General features: G+C 39.2%; 4 protein-coding genes across 4 annotated transcripts in view; 2 read left to right on the forward strand and 2 right to left on the reverse strand.

The window, feature by feature from the left end:
- Positions 1-147: 147 nt before the first annotated feature.
- On the reverse strand, positions 148-6,125 carry LOC112463669. The gene is made up of 5 exons (XM_025030169.1): positions 5,671-6,125; positions 2,137-5,439; positions 1,035-1,909; positions 801-944; positions 148-551 (listed from the first exon to the last, which is right to left on the reverse strand). The coding sequence occupies exons 1-5, from the start codon at positions 5,924-5,926 to the stop codon at positions 318-320; spliced, it is 4,812 nt and encodes a 1,603-aa protein (XP_024885937.1). The 5' UTR covers positions 5,927-6,125; the 3' UTR covers positions 148-317.
- An 828-nt stretch (positions 6,126-6,953) lies between these two features.
- LOC112463664 (ribonuclease P protein subunit p30) lies at positions 6,954-9,046 on the reverse strand. The gene is made up of 7 exons (XM_025030164.1): positions 8,515-9,046; positions 8,225-8,430; positions 7,894-7,962; positions 7,581-7,781; positions 7,371-7,438; positions 7,201-7,280; positions 6,954-7,128 (listed from the first exon to the last, which is right to left on the reverse strand). Exons 1-7 carry the CDS (start codon positions 8,615-8,617, stop codon positions 7,028-7,030), a joined length of 828 nt encoding a protein of 275 aa, XP_024885932.1. The 5' UTR covers positions 8,618-9,046; the 3' UTR covers positions 6,954-7,027.
- A 608-nt stretch (positions 9,047-9,654) lies between these two features.
- On the forward strand, positions 9,655-11,315 carry LOC112463670. Its single transcript, XM_025030170.1, has 3 exons — positions 9,655-9,705; positions 10,056-10,447; positions 11,015-11,315. The coding sequence occupies exons 1-3, from the start codon at positions 9,655-9,657 to the stop codon at positions 11,253-11,255; spliced, it is 684 nt and encodes a 227-aa protein (XP_024885938.1). The 3' UTR covers positions 11,256-11,315.
- Positions 11,316-17,576: 6,261 nt separating this feature from the next.
- Positions 17,577-23,166, forward strand: part of LOC112463671 (collagen alpha-1(III) chain-like) — a 7,088-nt gene continuing 1,498 nt past the window's right edge. Inside the window, 4 exon segments of the mRNA XM_025030171.1 lie at positions 17,577-17,630; positions 17,632-17,722; positions 18,861-19,027; positions 22,784-23,166. The exon segment at positions 22,784-23,166 is cut by the window's right edge and continues 1,498 nt beyond it. Of these exon segments, the coding sequence (XP_024885939.1) occupies positions 17,577-17,630; positions 17,632-17,722; positions 18,861-19,027; positions 22,784-23,166 (695 nt within the window).

Here is a 23,166-nt window from a genome sequence, read left to right on the forward strand (position 1 = left end):
TAAGATATCGTTATGAAATTAGAATTGTTGTCGGCAGAACACACGCGTGCACTTTTCGTAGTTATTAAAATCGTCCGGAATCCCGTCCTCTCGGAGACGGAAAAGTTTAACGAGTTTACGAGCCATCGGACAGCGATACCGATCTTCGAGAACGGAAAAAAAAAGAAAACACCTACGACATCATTAACCGTACGAAATGGCTCGTGACTAGAAAGAAGTTATTACACACAATGCCCTGTAAAGAACGTTAGTTTCTCTAATAGTTTCGTTGCAATAGTTCGATTTGGAGTTTTCATTTCGACGAGAAGTTATAACGGTCAGTGGAGCGAAGAATCCTCCACGATAATCGACGAAGAAACACTTTTCTTCGTGCTATCGCAGCGTCCCGCGATCGATTTCTGTCCAGATGTCTTAAGTCGCAGCTGGGTCGATGAATCTTCTCTCGGACTGCCGGTAATATTGTCAAAGTCCAAATTGCCGAAATGTTCCTCGAGTAAGTCTTCCAATTTCTTCGAGAGCACCTCAATCTTTCTCGTTCGTTCATCGTCGTCCTGCGAAAGAACATAAATTTTCGTAGACTCTAATTGAAATCTATCGCGAACCGAGAGAAATTCGCCTTTCGAAACTAAATTCCTACTTTTTAAAGTAGACGTTAAGATATTGGATCCGGATCTTTGGCTTTGAAGATTAAGACGCAATTTTACGCAACGATTTATAGTATTTTATTTCTATCGCGCGATTTTTACGCGATAATAAAGAAGATAAATAAAATATATAAGAAAAAAGTTTTTGCTGCAAACCTGATAATATAATCTCGCGTTGTTAATAATGCGACGGAAATCTTTTACAGCGTGTTCGACTTTATGATAAAGCCGGTTCTTCAACTTGTACTCGACGATCTCGAGAAACATCGGACTCTTAACGATCTTGCAATAATCTTCCATCTGAAAAGCGAAAAGAATATTTTCAATATACATTCTGTATTTTTACTTCCTCTGTTCTATTTATTTATTTCTTTTTTTTTTTTAACTGACCATTAAAGTGGATGAAGACTGGCCATTCTTATTGTCGCACGAGAGCGGATACTTTAAGACCTTCGCCTCGTCCATCTGCCAGATAGTTCGACGAATCGTCTCCAACTTGTTAAATGTCAGAGGGCTGAGATTCTGTTTCCTCTTGGAGCTGCACCACACCGACCAGCCACGATCGCTCGATTTGCTGGCGCGCTTGCCCTCCAAGTGTTCCGAATCCTTCTTCCTGCCGTGATTCGTTTTTGTGATAGCTGACGATTTCGTTATGTTGTTCGACTTGACATCGCCGACTTTCGCGCACGCTCCTTCCTCCAATTGGAGATCGTTGCTCTCTGCATTTCTCGCTGTTTTCTTGTCGGCTGACTTTCGCGATTTGTGCAGAAGCTGGTAGGATTGCACGGGGTCTTTCCTCTGGCACTTGCGGCCAGGAATTGGTATTACGGCGGTCACCGGTGAATTGGTCGCGCACGACTTGACCGGCTCTTTCTTCTCCAGGTGTAGGTTGCTCGTTTTCATAGATCTTCGTACCGTTTCAGAGTACGTGGCTCTGCCGACGTGATTTTCCAATTCTTTTGTCGGCGTTTCGTCTTTGTTCGCGAAGGGATTAGATACGTGTTCGCGAGAAAATATCGCTGGATACTCGCTGTTGATGATCGTCGCGCGAGTCTTTGTATCTGCGGGTGACGTTACATCCGCGGTCGACGACGATGCGAGCCGCTCCGGTTTTACGTCAACAATTTCCGAGCTGTTCGAAGACTCCGAGCTTCGTCGATCGACATCGTCCTCACGTCTTCGCTTCTGCTTGCCGACGATACTCGCGTTATTGAGAGTCCTGATCAGCCAGGAATCCGTTTTCACGTTGGTCTTGATATCGAGAGCTGTTGAACATGCTTTTTAGAAAAGGATATTGTTTTGCTTATTACTAGGTACCACCTGCAAAAAGATCGCGAGATATTTTTTAATTATTTTCGATAAATATACACGCGTGAAATCCTCGCGAAAAAGTTATTTCAATCTAACGCTTTTCTCATTACTGTTCTAATAAAACTGATCAGTTCTTTATAAAAAGTATATAATAAAATATATATCTTATAAAGTTTTTTACCATTCACATCCTCGCGGGACTGGGATACCGATATTATGCTCGCGCTACGCGATAATCTGCACGTGGACCCCGAGTCATCCTCCGAGGCTTCATACGAAGACGCACGGTCAACATTATCATGCTTCATTGATTTCGGATCGCTCCGCTGCGACGTCATTGCCAAGACTTCAACATTTTCTTCATTCTTATCCTCCCTCTTGCCGCTGCCGTCGTTGCACTCGACGTTTTTGCACGTATCGCTGCAATCCTTTATGTTGAGGGCCTCGAGAAGTATCTCGGCTGAGGCGCATGCCGCTTTCCAGGTGACGTCCTGACGCGCGTCCAGCGATAGAGATTCCGTGCGCTTCAGGATCCTAGGTGAGTTCTCGAGGTTGAACAGAGGCACGGGCAACTGCGAAGCTGGCGGGAACGAGGTCTTTATCAGCGTGGTGTTACTGATGTTAGTGAACAAGGCTGGCGCGCTCGCGTGAGATAGAGGCGTCGACGATGCTGGTATCGTAACACCTTTCCCGTTGTTACCGCACACGCTGCGATGACTGCTCGCGTGCGCGTTGCGAGACGTCGCGTTGTTGCTCGATCGACGATGATTGGGTCTTCTCTGGTGTCTCTTTTTCGGCACGTTGTAGCTGCCCGGTTTCATGTATATCCGCACGTCTTCGGAGCTATCATATTCCTCGGGCGATTGTTGCACATGGACACGACTGCCGATAAAGCCGGCGGCGGCCCAGGGAGTGCTCTGGATATTCGGCAGATTCTGCAACGCCTGGAACTGTCGATTCGTGTCGATCTGCGTTTGCTTGGCCATGACCATCGAGTACTTGGGTGTCTCCTGAACGAACAATCGCGGCGTCGAGTTCTCGTTTGTCCTCGGCTCCTCGAAGGTCGACGCGGCCGACGCTGGAGGCTGCGCGTTTCGCATACTGGCGAACCAGGCCGACAAATTGGCCGCCATTTCCTCGGACTCCTTGTCGAATGTCCGCGGCTCGATTTGACTGAGCAGGGTCATCTTGTTCCTGGGTACAGCCGGGAGTTCTAGTTGATCCGTTTGCGATCTGCCGACGTAAATTGGATTGACGTTCGCGCTTTTAACTCCGTAAATCTGTTCGGAGTTCCTGCCGCATCTCGAATTGATATCGGTACCGGGATAAGGCCCTGAAAGTGGATAACCGACACCGTACGTTGGGATTCCCGGATTGGATGCGGGATACGAAGAGTCCGGGTGATTGGACAAAGGAAACGTGAAGGATAGACAGTTCCGCGCGTATAATCCACTGTAGCTCATAGGAGCTACAGCGTTCATCGCTGGATGCTGCAGCCGTATTGACTCGGTGTTATCGAGCACCGTCGTAAGCTTGTCTTCCGGTGTGTAATCGTGTCTTCTGTCCTTCGTTGCGTCTGCACTGCTTTCCATCACTTTGCTCCTCAGCTGACAGAATTCGGCGTTCAACGATTTCTGAGTGACATCATTCTTCCTGGATGATGATGCGTCTTTTGTGCGAAGCTTATGACTTGCCAGACCGCCGATGTCGGTGTGACACACAGAAACGTTCGGCACGGATTTTGTGGCGTTAATCGCGGACGACAAATTCTCGGTGATTGTCCACTTGCTCCGCAATTTGCTCTCCTTCGGATTCAACGGTTGCTGCTCCTGCTGATAGTTGGAGTTGTATTGAAAATTACGCAGACCGCTTGTCAGTAGTGACGTCGACGTCGCGCCGCGTGGTTTCTCCAGCGACGAGGATGTTCCAATCGCATTTTGTTGAGAAAAAGAATTCGAAGACAACGGGACGAAAAGATCGTAGGTTGTGTAAAGCGACACGTCGCCTGGAAACGACGACGTCACGTTGCGTTTCTGACCCGTCTCTTTGTTTTCGCCGAACTTCTGGAACGTTCGTACTATTTGCTTCAGTAATTCGCACGTGCTTTCTTCCCACGTCTGGAAGTGCGCGATTAACTCGGGATCTAATCTGTCCAGTAAATTGGGAAAATGTTGTTTGTTCAGGTAGTTGTCGAGGCTCAACCAACCGTTGCTGATGCGCAGAAGGGCATTTATGAGATCGTCGGCGAAGACTCGATCCCCCGCAAAGACCGGGATGCAAGTCGAGGATTTCGTGATTGCCATCCTGGTGGCGGACGACAGGCACGTTAACCAACACCGTTTGAAGTCTGTTTGCGAGTCGTCGGAATCGAGAACAATCTCAGCCTGTGTGCATCCCCAGTGAGCTGTCTTCCGAATCAGTTCTGGATACTGCGATCTATCGACGCACGGACTGTCCGTTTGGACGCCTATCGACGTCCCGTTCTCGTACTCGAAGCAAAAATCGGCGAACCAGCTCGCTTTGTTGTCGCCCGCGCCATTGAACAACGTCGTGGAATCAGTCTTGTTGCCGGGCTTCGATTCCTCCTTGCCTAAATCGTTCGAAGATGTGGTGTTGCACAGAGCGGAGACCATCTTCTCGGCCTCGATGGTAAAGTCAAAGCTGGTCGAGGACTCGTCGGAGTAATGCTCCTCGTCCGTCTTCGCAACGACAGAGAGAGATTTCTGCAAAGCGCACTCGGCCGACTCGAGACTCCTGTTATTTCCCGCGACAGTTTGCGCGTCGCTTTTGGAGAACTCAATCTGAGAAGGCCAGCCATGCTCGCTTTGACCGGTTGGAACGACTTGGGACTCGCGGGCGTTCGATATCTTGTCCGCGTTATGCTTGAACGGCGCGAAATCTAACGCGGATGAAGGCTTGTCTCCTCGCGGTGGTGCGAGGACTACACCGACGGGCGGATTCGAAAAGAACGGAGAGGACTGCACCGTTACTGGGAATTGATTGTTGTTGAAGCTAGCTAGGTTGGAATAAGGATTGAGGCTGGCAAGTGGGAAAGACGAGTTCGCGTTGACGGTTTGCAGACTGCAGGTGTTTGTGGCCGAGATATTGTAGAAGGAACTTGGCAATGGATGCTGTTGCTGTTGCTGCTGTTGTTGTTGCTGTTGCTGAATGTTCGGTCGGTCTTGGATGAAGCAGAGGGCCTGCACATCCGGCGGCTTGAAGTTGAAAGGCTGCGGTAACAGATGCGTCACTCCGGGATTGTTACTGTAATGTTCGCTGTGCAATGGTCCAGCATGAGTGAATGTGGATGAGGCTACTAAGAAGGATGTGGTCGATGGGGGGATTGGTGCAACGCTGGTGGACGGTTGGTCAAAGAGTACGACGGGTTTTGGATTATACGAGAGGCGCTGTTGCTGTTGCTGCTGTTGATAGTATTGCTGACCGCGAGACGGCTTGTTCTTGGTGTGCCATCGATTATTCTTACCTGCATCCGCGCGGAATATTTTAATTGCCATTCTTATTTTATATAACTACGTTCTATTTTTATATAACTAGATTTATGTAACTACAATCGTTAATCTTTTTGTGTTACTTTCAACACTGTTTCATCACTGGTAGACTGTTTTAAGAAACAGAATCAAGAAGAAAAATGGAGAAAGAAAGGAAAGAACTGTGATTTACAATATTAATTTGAATTAAAATCTATCTTTCAGACCTTGGAGATGTAAATGGGCGGAATTCGGTGAAACAACGTGAGACTGAACGTTCGGATAAACGCACGAAGGATGAAGCGCTGTTCCACACGGTTGGAGAGTCACCATTGGGTTACTGACGGGAGCATACAGAATTTGCTGTTGCTGCTGCTGCTGATGATGATGATAAACGGACGACGTTGTCGATGGGCTTGAAATCGGGGATGACTTGAGATGATGTACGGACGATCGATTTGATCGCGCGGCCGCCGGGCGCATGATCCGTTTGATCCTTGGATAAAAACTAAATCCTCCACAATCTTCGAATCGACGTTAACAGCTTCTATTAGACGATATAATCTATCATTGCCGTGTTATCGGTACCGTAACGTTATTGTCCGAGATATTTAACGTCGCGCGTATCATTCAAACTTAGATGCAATTGGTTACGTCCTTCGCGTTCAAACGTCAAATTATATCGCTTTATTATATTAACTTCGCGTTGATGCTCTGCTATATTTAACTTCGTGAGAATATAATTATTTACTTGACTAAGGCCATAACGTCGCTGTGATAATATATATTGCAACCAAAATGCATCACATTAAATGTAATAAAGTTAAGAGATAACGTTAATTAAAAAATCCTTATACATATTTTTTTGAACTCATAGTGATAGTCGTTTATCTAAAATCTAAACTGAGATGAACATAGCCGCTGTACCAGCTGTTGATTGAAGTTCATTTAATTTTTTATTGCGATGAAGAATTTTACGCATTTTTTAAAAAAACCAATAATTTTATTTCGCAATGTTTTAAATAAGTAAGTAGTTAATACGCAAAATAATACTGCCTCTGGATAGTATTATTTCATGGTAATATCGATCCTCGGTAACAATAGCATATACTGCGAGATATAATTTTATTATAGCCAAAACAATTTTTATTATTTAAAAAAGAGAAATCGTACTGTTTATTTAAAAAAGAGACCAGTATGTTATAATTAATATTAATATTGTCTTATTATTACCATAAACAGCAGAATGCTCATGCATGTATAATGTATTTTGCAAGAAAAGTACAGAACAGGCTGACAGATGGCTCTTGCAGGTAAATTTCAACTCTAAACTTCTACAATTGTATAAATCGAAAACTGAGCAAAAACAATCACATAAATGAATAAATACATAAATACTATTTTGCGTAAAAATTGCAGGAAAAATAGAAATTTGAAAATTTGCATATGTATATTTATACAAAAATATGATAAATTTATTTTTAGAAAGTAACATATATGTATATTACTATGTAGCATATATACAAACTGTAAAGTAGAAATTTTTTATTAAATAAATTATAGAAGTTGAATTTTGGTATTAATTTAGAGATTTATTCTTTGCTTCTTTCCCGCTTCTTCGACATCTACCTCCGGTTCTCCCGCAAATTCCACCGTAAACACCGTTTTGCCCGATATTCGTTTTTCTGAAATAAATAAAACGAAAAATTCCTTTTCATTCAGTCTCGTATAAAATGAGCTTAATTACAATAACTTACTCGCTTTCAAAAGAAAAAATTGACATTCATTTAATATAACTGCTTTGGCTCTATCTCGTCGCAATCCTAATACAGATCCACTATGCATCGTGATAAGACTTGAATAATTAACTTCGCCAATATTTCACACAGAATTCTTCCGTGATATTATACATTATATCAAAGGATACAGATTTATGATATCATATGGACTCCTGATTAAATTTCTGTTGTTCGCACCACTGGATATGATTACATTCTGCAACATACAAATACGGACTGTCTTGACATATGAATAAAATAAGCATATTTAAAATTATTTACCGCAGCAACGATAAAACTAACTTACAATAAAAATCTAATATACGTATCTATATAATACACATATATTACACACATACCATGCTTATGCGACACGTTTGTAGCTGATAAGAATGATGAAGAGTTGCTACGCGTGTTTCCTGTCTCAAAAGATCTGCGTATTGTATCTCGAAATACAGATCTCTTGCTATTGCCTGCCGATATACTTTTCGATTTATTCTTATGCCAGAAATTTCTGGCTTTATCGTGATGAGATCTGCTTTTATTTGTGAACAAGCAAACTAAAAAAATAAATAAATAAACCAGAGGTAATATAGTGTGAATTGATATAATGTAAATTCAATATGAAAATATTGAAGATGCAATTTAAAAAGTAAATATGTATACACCAACCTCTAATATATCTTGCTTGGTTGGGACGAGAGCATATATATCATATTTTTTCAAATTTGCACATTGTGCCTGTAATGGAACTATATTCAATACAATATCATTACTTCAATATAGATAAACCTTCTATTTTGAAAAATTCATGTAACTATACAGCTTCTATTATAAATATTACGTAATCAATAGTTTCATAACACTCGTTTTTGATACATATATTATAGAAATGTACTTTAATATATTAATATCCCGCTCAAACTAAATATTTCCAAACTCGAGTTACTCTGCTTTCAAAATAAATGGTTTAAATACAAATTTTATAATAATAAAACTGCACCAAAGTGTGTGCCTTTGCAGCACTTGAACAAATAAATGTTAGCCTGTTAAGTATACACAGTTTTCCTTTCCATTTCTCATTTAGTTTTGAAACGTCAATTGGATCTGGCACTACACTCGTTACCAGTTTGTCTTGCTTCTTTTTCTTATCGTTATCCATGGCACTCTCATTTACAGTTTGATTTAACGCCACTGTTCCATAACCCACTAATACCGAAATAAATCAACAAGATAATGAAAACACTGATTAATTTATTCGTACTATATCGTCTACTCTCACAATTAACTTACTTTCATATAACCTTGATAAAATATTATTTAAATTATCCGCCCCTCCGTCCGGTACATTTACACACAAGTCAAAGAATCCTTCATTTGATTTGAAATTTTCCATTTTTATAACGTCTATCAATATAATTGCAAATTATATCGCTATAATATCGGCTAAAACAAGCGTGGTGAATAGAAGAAAATTGGATATCGTAATAAATAAGGACATCAATGTTATGAGGAATTTCTGTATTGAAATACAAGAAATTCAGTGAGCATATTTTATAGAAGTATTCATAGAACGCTACACGTGGTGCACAAAGTATTCATAAAACGCTACACGTGGTGCCTTCTGCCTTACAAAGGCTTTATTGCTTTATTGCTGCGTCACAGATTTCTAAGTATTTCAAAGCAATCAATATCGGTTAATAATCCAACACAACAAACTAAAGAAAACCACTAAATACGATAATTTCTCATTATTACGGAGACCACGCTAGATCGCCGTATACGGCTAACGAAACAGCTGGAGGACTTCCGCCATATTGCTGAGTCACCAAGGTTCATGCGCCGACTGAACGCTGAATAAACGCGCGGGATTTAGAATTCGTCGTAGTTTCAAACAGGAAACATATATATTCCACGTATGGAAGTTCCCTTAAAAGAAAAAGCCTGACTATAAAATAAATTTATGTACGAAAGTAAAATCCGACGAGAAGGATTACGGGAGAGAACTGACGGTGAAGCTATATGTGAGATAAAGCTATATTAAGATGTTACTCGGCAATGCAGATCGGAGTGACGCGACCGGGATTAATCATCGCGTATGATTGATTTGACGGAACTATCTTTTATTCACAACGCTCCGGACGACTGTTAATCGCGGGAATTGTATCGTTAGCCGTATCTATAGAGATGCGTGCCTTGAGAAAAGGATGCGGGAGTCTTTGTTTCGTCATGTGAATTCTTAATTGCCGAAATACGTATCACCTTCGCCATCATATCTTCGATCGAAGGATGCGCCGGTTTTGAATGGCAGAATAATTATGCACGTGTACTTGAACTCATTACGAGAACTATATAAAGACCGAGTTCATATTCCGTGATTCAATATAATCTCAAGTGACTTTGTTGGCTGGAGCTACCAAATTAGACTTGATCATGGTACTCAAGTTAGGACTCGTCATAATGATCACCCTCGCAAGTTGCGTAGTACGTATTAGATTTTCTTCGTAGCGCAAAGATGCTAAAACGTTTGCAAGGAAACGCACAAATTCGTTATTAATGTCAAATAATTTGGCAATCAAACTGGGAGAATTAAAATTCCGTCAAAATATAAAATTTGCGCTTAGAATCAAACAAAAATAAGGTTTCATTGCTTAACTTTTTCCGATATCGATTTTTAAAAAAGAGGAAAACGAATTAATTAAATTTTATTAGTTTACAAAGATATGCCTCGATATTCTTTTTAAAGAAATATTTGACTGAAATTAAAGAATCTATTCCTAAATTTCATTCCGAAAGCACGAGAGCTATAGTTATAGATATATATATTTATATAGGCGCACAAGGGATATTCGTATGTGCGTCCCAACAAGCAGCTGTCTTACGACCGGGGATACGGTTACGAGGGCCCGCGCGATCAATGGTCGAACGACGACGGGATCTCCGGGACAGCCGGGAAAGATTATCCGATCTTCCACCGAGTTCCGTGGACGCGATTCGTATGCGAATGGAGATATCCGGGCTATTACGCCGACCCTGAGGCCGACTGCCAGGCGTATCACATCTGCCAACGTGGCGGCCGTAAGGACTCGTTCCTTTGTCCAAACGGCACGTTATTCAATCAGGAGAGACTGGTCTGCACGTGGTGGTACACCGTGGATTGCTCCCGCGCGCAAAGTTTCTACTCCATTAACGAGGCGGTTGCAAAAGCAATGGAGGAAGCTGATAGGTGAGCACGCATTACGTAACGAATTGTTCAAAATACATGTACTGTATATACCGTGTGCGTCCATTCCTCATTCGCATATGATTACATAATCGGCATCTGCTTATCTCACGCGGTTTGAGCGCCGAAAAAAAAATCCGTTGCAGTAACATTTATTTTTATGTTTCCGCTGAATTATCTCATAATAAAATGAAGCGATAAATAAGTCACGCGTGCTGTTAATTATAATAGACACGCTACTTTCATTCGCACAAGGAAAGCAATCTCGGACTCCCCCACTTTCGGTTTCCACCGCGGTTAAAGTGTCTAAAAATTATACGACAGATTTATACGACAGATGTAACATCGATACGTAAACATCGTACTGACCTAACGCTGATGTAAACTTTATATCTGAATGCATTAGAAATTTTACTTTCTCCGTGCATAAGATAACGTTTGCTTTGAACATTCATTTGACATTTTTATATGCCTTATATTTAATTTATATTTATCTATTTTTTTAAACTTTATACTTTGTATTATTATACAAGTATTACTACTCTAATCGTTATTCATTCTTTTATAAAGACGCATCAGAATAGGTGAAAAGAAGCTATCCTGGAATTATCAGCGTGAATCTAACGAGGACAGATATTGGAATAAGAATTGGCAGAGTAAACGACGAGGGTGGAACAGAGACAGCGCTCCAATTCGTCATAACCATGATTTCGGTTTCCCTAAACGACTTCCCAATGAAACACCTGCGCGTCCTAAGTTTTCCGTTAAATCTTTGCCGAAGCATCGACCAACGGTTTACCTGCCTGTGTGATTTGTAACTGCAGATCGAATAACGTTACACATGCCACTCATAATTTTTTAAACATTTTATGTAAACATTATTAATAAATTGTCCTATTGAAGTAAATAATGTGACATATGACTCCGGCTCTTCGCTATTTTCGAGAGAATTTTTATCATTAGTTCACGCGATACATTCGATCGGGATATTTCAGAGAAGCATAATTCTTTTTATTTATTATCTTTTAGCAGAAAACGCAATTATTTCGGAAATTACGTTTTAATACTTAAAGAAATTATTATAGAGTGTAAAGAAAGAGAGAACAGAGTAACAGTCTAAATAATAGAACTGCGCAATCACAAAACTTCAGCAGGATACTGTTTAAAGAGGTTTCCTTAGCATTCTGTTGCCTCAGTTAACAGACTTAGAATCGTGCCTCGCTTATAAGTCTTGCTTATGCTCTTCATATTTATTTCATGTAATGAGAGAGAGAGAGAGAGAGAGAGAGAGTGTGTCATACGTACAAAATATAATTATATTTCAAAGTAATTGCGATTAGTGGAACATGAAAATTTAATCGTCTAAAATGTTTTTTTTTTATAGAATAAACTGTTCCGTGTGCAAATAAATTATTTTGAGGGAAGGGATTGTCACTCTTTTAATCTATCAATTACCGAATATAAAATACATGTACAAAAAAAAAATACAAAAAATGAGATTTGGAAGATGATACAGCAATTTCGTAAAAACTAACGAGCTGAGAAAATTAATATTGAGTGCTGAGCTTCCCGTCTTAGATTTCTCCTTGTTCAGCTAAATGGATTTCTCTCCAACACGAGCGATTTATCTAATCCCCTCGTACTTTTGCAGCCGAGCTACGTTCAAGACAACTTCGGCTTATAATATCACGATTTATGGACGAAGGAAGGGCTCTCGTCATCGATAAACGTGCGATGAATAAGCGATGGCGCAAACGCAGACACGGCTGTGGCGCATCTCTACGTCGTCTTTGATATTTCCCGGATTCTGAGAAAAAAGGGGGTGAACGCTGAGAGATCCGTGAGGTGGGCGTTTAGATCTTCTGAATCTATATCTGTCCACCGCATCTCGCGTCGGTCGGGTCGGTCCCCGAGCGCCGATTCCACCGTCACGATCGTTCGCGCGAAGGTCAGTCGTGATTCGCGAGGATGGGCGCGCGCGTCTCTCCATGCCTTAATATTCTCACGGATCGCGATCTGAATGCTCCTATTCATAGCTCTTGAACAGATGTAGTCGTGGTACGGACGTGCGTCAATTATGACACGTCGATTGCACGAGAAGTGCCCGTACCGATTCCCGTACACGAGTCAATTCGCGTACGTGTCAATATGCAAAGCGATCGCTGAAGAACGTCAATCAGAAAGAAGGGTTTTAACGACCTTGATTAAATTTCTCGTTCCTGCGTACGGGAAATTGCGTACTAAGTGCTCGTTACCCGATCGGAAAGTAGTTTGAAAAATCTCTCATTAGAGAATAGCGAAATACGCAAAGGATATTTGCACTACGCGTATAAGAGAACTTATAATAGCGGCTAACTTTTTTAACGTATAGCTGTTAAAGATGGTTCTTATTTGCGCAAGTTTGTGTGAAGCAATATCAGCTTCTAAAGTTGTGAAATGTAAAATAAGCTAACAATAGCTAGGGGCTTCATTGAAGAGTCTTGATTGTTACTATAGAAATGCTGTTTCTTATTTATGTCTTGTCGTAATAATTAACTGACGTAGTTAATAACGTAATAAAATATAAGGAAATAATGATAAAAAATATATATATATAATGTATCTATACAACACTCCGGATATACTTTGTAGAAAATAAAAGGTTTAAAGAAAGATCGTTATTTCTTTATTTCTGAAGCTTTTTCTTCCATATAGCAGAAATTCCTCCTATAAGTTCACCAATTATCACATACTTCAAATATCTCAATCCTCTTCCCTGTTGTTATTACGAAGTTCAATCAACAGCTAATTATTACTACACATAATAATCCGGCAAACACCGTCGGATAAATGATGATCGGTATAAAAAAATTATAAAAAGAATAAAGCGCACAAGAGAGAGAGAGAGAAAGAGAGAGATGACAAGGTCGACTTGTCTTTCTTTCCGAATGATCTGTCATCACTGATGTAATGCAATTGTTGTAAGGGAAACGATTGCTGATAATCCTTCTCTCGCTTTGTTTGCCCTGATTTTCATAAAGTTTAACGTATTCGCAACATGAATATATAATTCAAATACATTTACTATCGAACTTTTCTCACGCGATTATGTTGTAATCATAATTCTTTCAAGCATTAATGTGATCGATTTGTTGCAGTACAACATGACTTCGAGATTATGTAACGCAGATCATTACCCTGTTTTTTTTATTAACAAAAATTATTTGCCGATGGGACAAAATGACTTAACCGTTTCTTCTCACTTGGGAGATCCCGGCGGATCGTGAGACAATTGTCGATGTTATACATAATACAATAAGTGTGGATTCCGGGCATGTTTTACGAGGGAACCAAGTGCGGCGCGAAAAGTGCGATTGAAGTCTCGCGCTCGTGAGAACAAATTTGATGTGTAATTATCGCGGAAGCATTGCGCCGCCTTGAAAGAACGTTATATGGAAATTGTCCTAATCGTATTTATAGATTTCTTCCCCCGCACTTACAATATCACTTCAAACTAGATCAAGTGACAAGTTTGAAATCATAATTGTATGTATTTTTAATTCTTTATTTTATTAATTCAATAATATACATTGTAGAAGAGTATTTAAAGTAATGTCTAAGGATTTCTCGTTATTTAAATAGACTATTTTAAGAATCTTTTTCTTATTTTAAATAGATTATTTTAAGAATCTTCTTCTTATTTTGGTTCTAAAATTAAACGTATACACTTTGAAATGTTGCAGATTGTAATATTATTGTTGATATTATTGTCATATATGCGCTTTATTCGTGGAAATAATTTGAAAAATATCATGATTAATTTTCATGTATTCATACATTCATCGCAATGCGAGAACTTATTCGTCATAGTGGCGAGTGACGAATGCATTGGATACTGCTATTATAATCGTAATCAGTTTTTTTTTCTTCCATAACGTTATTTCCATGTTTATTCTAATTGCCACGCGGGCTTTATGAAAAAATTCTTAAAGTATTCATAAAATAGATGAATTCTGATACAGCCAATCGTTAGACTTCATTAACGATTAGTTCTAAAGGAATGGATGATTCTGCAATGCGTAAACGATTATCGCAATCGTATTAAATCGCTGATGGATTTCAGCAGAAACGCTAATACGATTATAGTCGGGGCCTTTCTATATAGGACGCTAGGATATATTGGACATTGATGAATATCGCAAGCTTTACCAACTCGACCGTCTTATGAAGATGAATATAATGCGCTCCGCAATTTTTTTCGAGTTTTAAAATTTATTTCTTCTATACGTCCGAAGCAGAATCGCTCTTGCTTGATAGATTTTCATTATTTAGGATCTAGCAGTGATTGAAAGTAAAATTATTATTAAATATACATGTATGTATATTTAATCTAAATTAATTTATAAATCTTCAATGTACCGAGAATCTTTAGAGCTACGAGTGAGATGCAATGTTCGATGCAACTAAACTTGTTTTTGCATGGCACGTAGTTAGGATATTGAGGGACGGAAGGAGCGAGGAGATACTCGCCTCGGGGGCTCATGTCTAGTACCCTCGAGGTTCTGCAAACTGAAATCTCGTCCGTCCATCTATAAGATAACTTAGCAAATAGTTGTATCGATGCCATTCTCGCCCCGGGACTCGTCTCTGTAATTGCCGCTGGAGACTTTGTGCCACGTATGCACGTATGGTCGCGAATGTGGATGGCATCATGCGAGGGGATTAAGCCTTGTTAAGCGGAAATCGTGCGTTATAGGCATTACGTAGTAAACGCGATGCGCGTTGCGCGCGAAGCGAGAAGTCGATATCGGCGCCCGCTTTTGTCCCATTGGCGTTGAGTTACGCGCCGACTGCCTTTATACTTTATACCGCCCACGCAATGCAATAACTCGCACTTCTACGGTGAAAGCACCGTAGAGGAGAACGTGCGAAGACACGTCGTGTCACTACGTACGTCCGATAATGATTATGCGATGACACGGACCGATTATGAGTCCCGAAACGGGGCGAGAGAAGAATGCTGTCAAAGAACGAATGGAATCGCTCGTTCTTTGACAGCGACAGAGCGCTGCGTCATCGTAGTGATTTTCATACGTAAAATTAAACCGTAAAGGTAAATCCTCTAAAGATTCGTCAAAGAGACAATCAATCGAGAGAGAATTGAGCAAGCCAGAAAACTTCTTCAAAAGGAAGTTGCTATTTATGAGGCAATTTGTTGAATAAAATGTCGAATAAAAAGAAAAATTATTTGTTTTAAAAAATTGATTGGAAAAAATATCAATAACATTTTTAAATATTAATAAAGTTAATATAAATTAAAAAATTTAAGATTTGTTTATTTAGATCTTTTTTTTGTGTCATATATGACAGAGGAACTTGGCACATCACGTACAGGGTACTGCTTTTTTCATTAAATTCGACCTGCTCTTCTCTGTTAAACGACGAAATCAATACGATTTAGGTCCAGTTTCACCAACGTCGATTAACTGTAACCTTCGATTAAACTCACTCTTCGTCTCTTTCTAACTGTCCCCCTTAGAAAGAGACGAAGAGTGAGTTTAATCGAAGGTTACAGTTAATCGACGTTGGTGAAACTCTGGCCCTTATTCTACTACCCTTCTAATCATTCCAGATAGCCTCGGGATCTCAATTGGAAAAAAAAACAAGAGACGTTTCAAAAGCATTTGTGTGCTCCTCTGTACTTTCTTCATATCGAAGGGTATTATTTTCTACAGCTTTCCGATATCATGCATTATTTATCAGGAATCACTTCTCTTTGATCTCAGGCGAAGGTTCGGTGCTAGAAACAACAGTACCATAAATTTACAAACGCAATTGCTTCACAATCTTATGGGAAAATTCTTTAAAGAAGAACTAAAAATTTATACATTTTGTAAGAATCATGTATATATATATTAATAAAAATAATGAATTATTAAAATGTTTTTCGTATCTATATTTCTTTAATAAATAAATGTTTCAAAATATTTGAAGATAAATATATATTTTTTATATGTCTATAATCTATGAAATAAAATAAATCTTATTTGATTTTCTAAGGATTAATTAATTGTTAGTTAATTATATATAAGTAATAATTTCTTATAATTTTGCCATGAATTTATATAGGAACATTTGTTAGAATTAAAAAGAAAATATTTTTATTAATAATTCATTTGCTTGTTCCGTTCATTTGTATTTCAATTGCTAATGAAAAGTTATGTAAATTCTGCTCGTATACTTTAATAAGCAGAGCGTAATCGCGGCAGTAACATGGGTCTTTTCTATTTAAATACAAATAGATCGAGATACAGAGACAATCTTCGCGATCTTTCTTCTTTAAAGAGATCCTCACCGTCGACTAGAGCAGCGCGAAATACGCGGCACTCTAGTAGACGTTACTCTACTTGCAGTATTTCACTTTCACTAACCCCGGCCTCCCACGAGCTGCTCATCTCCGCGAGATTCCCCGTCAGGACCCCCCCCTTTGAAGAAGGCCTCCTTCGGAGGCCCGCAGCGGGTCACTTACGTCGTGAGGTCGTTTCATGGATAGCGCACTGCTTATGGATAGTAATGGGCCCGCGCTAGATCCGTTCCCGCTATTTCGGGCCCAACCTGTCGATATTTACTTTAGGTAATCACCCGGGGTCAAAGAGGTCCAGATTCCTCACCTCTCTATCCGACATGCTTACTTTTAAACGTGGTTCCTGCTTTATTTATTAGATAGATTTCACATATGTCATGTTATATAAAATACATATTGTATTAAATATTTAATAAATACTTCACCTATAATTATTAAAATATAAATTATTATTAAAATTCATAGTATTTATGATTGCTTATTATATTTATATGTTTATATACAAAATATCTCTTATTCTCTTAAAATGATTATTATTATTACCGTAAAAATTATCTGAATAAACTATATTATAATTGCAACATGAGTTATAGGTATCTCTTAAAGTTTGACGAACAAGAGGTGAGTCAGTGCGGAAGCAATAGCCTCGTCTCACCTACGATTTTCAGAAGAATACAGCCTGGCGCGAAAGGATCCATCCCATCGCTATCCGCGGTTTCGCGTGCTTCCCCACCTTGCATCCCGAGGAACAGAGGAAAAAAGGGGGCTCGATCTGGAGGAGGTCGAAGGATGAGCGCCGGGGCTCATCCCTGGTGGGGGCGTATCAGCACTCGGGGTGCTATCCAAGGATATATATGCCGATGAAGTTACTTCCACCATCAGTCACTGTCTTGACTTACCTCAGCACTGCGGTGTGTTTTGTACGGATCGGTTGGGTGAGTCCACGACACCACTTCATCCCCCTAATGGCCACGATCGCGCTTTTGTTCGCTTCACGACTCTGCGAGTTCTCACGTCTGTCGCACGGTTCCCTTTTTCGTTTTCCGACCGAGTGTTCGCCCCGAGAACTGAGTTCGTTTATTACATTTTTCCTCTCTAATGCATCTGTGCGCGTATCCCAACGTGGCACCAATAACACGCACGAATGACCCGACGAAGGTCCTGAACTTTCGTGCGCGATGCTCGGGGATCGAACGAGGAACGCAGTGTATTAAAGCAACACGGTCAGTGATTTCCATTCGAGCGTGTCTTGGAGTTCCATTTTTTTTTTATAAATATGTTACCGTTTAAATACGTTAACCCCTCGTGTACAGAAATGAACGACGCAAGTTACAATAACATGTGCATGTGCTCAACCAAGTATCGATATTCAGAATATTGCATAAATTTATAATGTAAGGAACATATTGAACATTCAAATTCTTTCTTTTTACCGATACAACGTTATCACACTAAATTTCTGTACGTATTTAAGATTTTTAAAACATTTTCGTATTATATAAAAAATTGATTTTATATTTTACGAAGAAATATTAATTAATTCTAATTCTTTAGTTTTTTTTATCATTTATTAACTTAATATCTTAGCATTAAAATCAATCAATGCAATATAAATCTATTTAGAATTCATTATTTTTTTTTATAATGTTATTATATAATAATAGCACATAAACAAATTTTATGATTTGAGAGCATTTTTGACAGAAATGTTATACATATCTTAGCGAAATAAATTACATTTTCAACAACAAATAAAATGTATAAATAGCAAAAAAAATTTATTTATGGGCGCGGAAATAATTCTCAAAATTATGCAATATTCATCTTCTCCGATGCAATTTCATCGTCTTACAATATCAACATCTCTACTAACTACATATGAAAGAGATCAATCGATGATTGCATTATCTTTTCAGACTCGCCCACTCCTTGAGGGTGCTTGCGCCAGCAAAGATGCGGCTACGCTTGCTGTGGATCGGTAAGACAAAAGTGATATTGATTCAAGATATTGGGTTCATCGCATGGCTTCACCTCGCGTAATCATCTAATGTAGTAATCGGGTTGTTACGTTAGCATGCCATCAAATAAGCACATGGGAAGAGCTAACAAAAAGCGACGCAAGAAACCACGCGGCAATATCCGTCGGTTTTCCTTTGGAGAAAACAGAAAGATTAGCAGAGATTGCAGTGTCGTGGACAGAGAAAAGAAAGTTCGCAATTTGTGACGTGTCCCAACGCCAAGTATAACCTTCGTCTCAATAATCGAAGGAGATGAAAAGTCTCCAAGCAATTGTTGAGCAATCCTAACGTTAACTTTACCTTCCGTTCATCGAATTATCGTACCGTATAAGTTGTCATACGCGGCATTACGAGCCACGCAATCGGTATGGCATTCTTTGACAATGCTTGGCTTTTGCCCGTGTGACGACTGCAAATCACAGCAGCAAAGATATAAAAAGAGAGGGAAACTTCATGAGCGATCATCACAGCGAACGTGACAGAATGAAAATTTTCTAATAAATATGTTTCACAGGTAATTTTACATATTCAATAATAAGAAGAAGAAGAGTCTGTTTTCGACATTTTACACATGAACTAAGAACAATATTTAACTTTTATTAAATTTTCTTTCGTATATATAGTTAAGATGCATTATTTTGAACTATAAAAACAAATTATAGGCAAGTTGTAATTGTCGTTCCAAATACGCGAAAAAATTAGCAGTATAAACTGTGTATTTTTCAAAAATCTTATTTTTTGAAACAATTATTTTTATCCAATAATAAATTAATTGGATTCAAGCTCTCATAATAAATACGTCTTTTACAACTCAGTTATAATATTACGGTTCACGAGTCTTAAATTTCGATGGAACCTTCACGCAAGGTCTACGGTATTTTTTCGTAACATCCTCTAATTAAAACGAATTAGAGATAAGCCAGCGTTCCGTGGGCTGGTATTGTTCCAACGCACTTTTACGTATTACGGGGTCACCCTTTACGCTTACGATCACCCGCACTTAAAATAAAGGTCAAGTGTATGCAGCGTACCGTGTTAGCGCAACTTTTATCACTTTGCTTCTCTTACGAATCTTAAAAACGAGCACCGTTCAAGATCGTAAATCTATGAAAAAGGCGAGCGCTCGGAAAGGCAAAAAAAAACGAAGAATAATTCAGAAGCAAGCCAAACTTTTCCAATTTTAAAGTCAAATTATGAAATATGAACTATCGCAGTTTCCTTATAGTTGATATATAGCAACTAATAAGGACGAATAAAGATAATTAAAATAGAGGTTTTAAACGTATTGCTATAACTGCCTAACATTGATACCCTACGAAGTAAATGCAATACTTTTTTTCGGTGGAGATGCCAGTTAAGAAAAATTCGTAATCCGAAGAAATAGCTGAAATAAACGGGTTAAGCCGTTTCCGCCACACGGCTTCCCTTCGGGCAAGTTACGTCAATACTCTGACGATCGTGCAACACTAGTGTAACCACGTAACGGTCAAAGATCCTCTCAAACGATGCATCGAGTACCGTGCTCGAATTATCTTCGTAGATCACGCGAGGTTCGGCTACATCTTGATCTTCGCCCCATTGTTTCGAGGTAACCAAAACCGAGGCTATCAACCGACAACAGGAAGATGTGCGAATAATGGTGCTGCGATATTGTTGCTTGAAATGGCCTTTTGGCCAAATTATGCGTGGTGTGGAAATAAATAACGAATGAAGAATGGGCAGGAGAAAGATCTCCTGTAAAATTGTTTTATAGTACATTTAAATATGGAAAAAAGTTTCCGCAAGCTCACGACGATCATAACTATTCAAACAATTCCTTGCGCTTTTTGTCGTATTTAATAATTCAGCTATATTTCGTATTTAATAATTCGCCCATTGAAACTGGAAATCATGAGAGAGAAAGCGTTGCCGTAAAATTTATCATTTATATTTCTATGCGTAATTGATTTTGAAATAAAATTTTATTAGCGATTTCGTGAAGATTCAATGTAAGATTTATGAATTACTGTCTTATTAGACATTGGATAATTCGCTCTTATTGTAATTATTTTTGTAAGCGCAAAGTTTCATTCTATTTTAGGTACATGATGAAAAATATAAAACTAATTCAAAATTAAATCACGATCGATAAATTATTGAGTACGGAAACAAAATTCGTATGTGCAGTGCGATAAAAAGTAATTTTCTTGATTACCTATGACTCGCTGTGACAACGCTCTTATTTGAGCCGCAGAGAGGTCATGTCAATCGTATTTGCTCAGTTACACCTATTAATCTATGTCAAAGTAAAGTCACCATTAGATCTTAATTTATCAACGTCAACGCCTGCGGATATCGACGTACGAAACGTTTGATAATTACAGTTATTCATCAAGAACGATATTCATGGCGATAACAGGAAAGATTAATTAAGATTCTTATAATTCATTTTGCTACTTGTGTATAACATTTATCGAAGATTTTTTTTCAATAGCTTTATAATTAGCAAATGAGATTTACTAAGAAAAAAGTATTTAAAGTTTTTCTTTCTGATCGCACAGGTTTTCTACATAATAATTGAAATAAATGACTTATTTTTGCGAACATCACTCCATAAAGTTGAAGTTTGAGAGAGATCACCATCTGGATCTTCTCGCATGCTCAAGAACCAGAGTTCTGTATCTGCTTAACAAGTAGCTTGCGTGATCCGCGGACCGGCATGACGGTGTCATTGCGAAAACGCGCACGGGAGTCTTCACAACTCTCGTGTAACACAGCACACGCACTGCAGCTCGCTTATCTTTCTCTCTCTCTCTCTAGCACGCGCGGTCCTTTCTTCTGCGTTTATCCTTCTTCATTTTTTTTTCGTGATTTACGTACGGCCAAGCGTGCGAAGAACCCATAACTTCACCGTGCCTACGCTCTAAGCGCGCTCGACAATGCTCCTTAATTAATTAGACGGGAAGTTATGTCAGAGATTTTTCAAGACACATTTCTCTTCTGTGAGACTCACACGCAACTTCACGTCATCGCGACGAATTGCGGTAGTTACTGGAGGCGACTCGGCGACATACAGCCGTTAGCACTTGAGATATAATTGATGTCATAATAAAAATTCTTGACTATGATAAATTTGTAACAATCTCGTAACAACAGCGTCAAATAAAGATCGCGCAATTTGTCAAGGTGCGTGACCAAAAATAATACTGTCTTGTTTTTATTTGTTTCAGTCTTGCTGGCTGTCACTCGTACAGCTCTAGCTCAGGTAAGTAACTAGCTTAAGCACATTAGATTATGTCACTAAAAAAATAAAACTTAAGATAATAGTGTCTTTTGACGTAATTCGCGAATTCGTTTACGATTAATTTATTCGACTCGAAACTTAAGCTGCGTTTTCACATTCTTTAATCTCCATTAGAAAAGCGGTACATAAAAGTCGATGTAAATCAGCGTGATGTAGTCATTTCAATTTTTCACGATCAACACATCTTTACTCCTTCTTTCCCATCTTATGAAACAGCATTTTCGGTTGCGCAAGTTTAAGCACTCTCATATTAATCGATCGTGACTGTAACTGTTGTAACTCCACAACGATCACAATGATCGAGGATGCGAAGACGCTCCTTCGGACTTTTCTACCAGCACGATTCTAACGATGTCGGAATCCATAAATCTGATATAATTAATCGTTCAAGGGTATCATGATTTCAATGAGCTCATGATCTCATGAGCTAAAGTGATACCAAACGATAATAAACGTATTTAAACCAAATTATACATTATATGAGTAAATTGTATCAAATATGAGTAAATTAATATCGTTTAAAATAATATTTAGTTTCAACGTTAAAAATGTCGATAATAAAAATATGAATTATGTAATTCTTTCTTAGCAAAAAATGCTACATCTTTTTTTGTTTCTTCACGAAATATTACGTATCTCATCGATTCTATTATGATTTAGTGGACATTTTCTATATATGATAATTAATATTACAGACTGACGAGGGATATAATTACCCTAGGCCGACAAATGGACTTATACCAGGTACGTCAGGCGGAGGTCCTGGCGCTAGACCAGGAGGATATCCATCTGGCAGTCCAGGGGCACCTGGAGGTCCTGGTGAACAACCTCCTGGAAGACCAGGTGGTTACCCAACAGGACCATCAGGATTTCCAGGACGCCCAGGTGGTGTTCAACCAGGTGGGCAGCAGTCTACCTTTCCATCGGGTCAAGGACCTTCTGGTGAAGGATATCCTCGTGGACGGCCATCAATTCCATTTCCGAGCGGTGAACCAACAGGGAGGCCAGGAACGGGTCAAGGTACACCGAGTGGACCAGGTGGGCGACCAGAAGGGTTTCCAACAGGACCAAGTGGTGG

Source organism: Temnothorax curvispinosus, unplaced genomic scaffold (assembly GCF_003070985.1).
Source record: "Temnothorax curvispinosus isolate PA1 unplaced genomic scaffold, ASM307098v1 QBEX01013525.1, whole genome shotgun sequence".
Lineage (NCBI taxonomy): Eukaryota > Metazoa > Arthropoda > Insecta > Hymenoptera > Formicidae > Temnothorax > Temnothorax curvispinosus.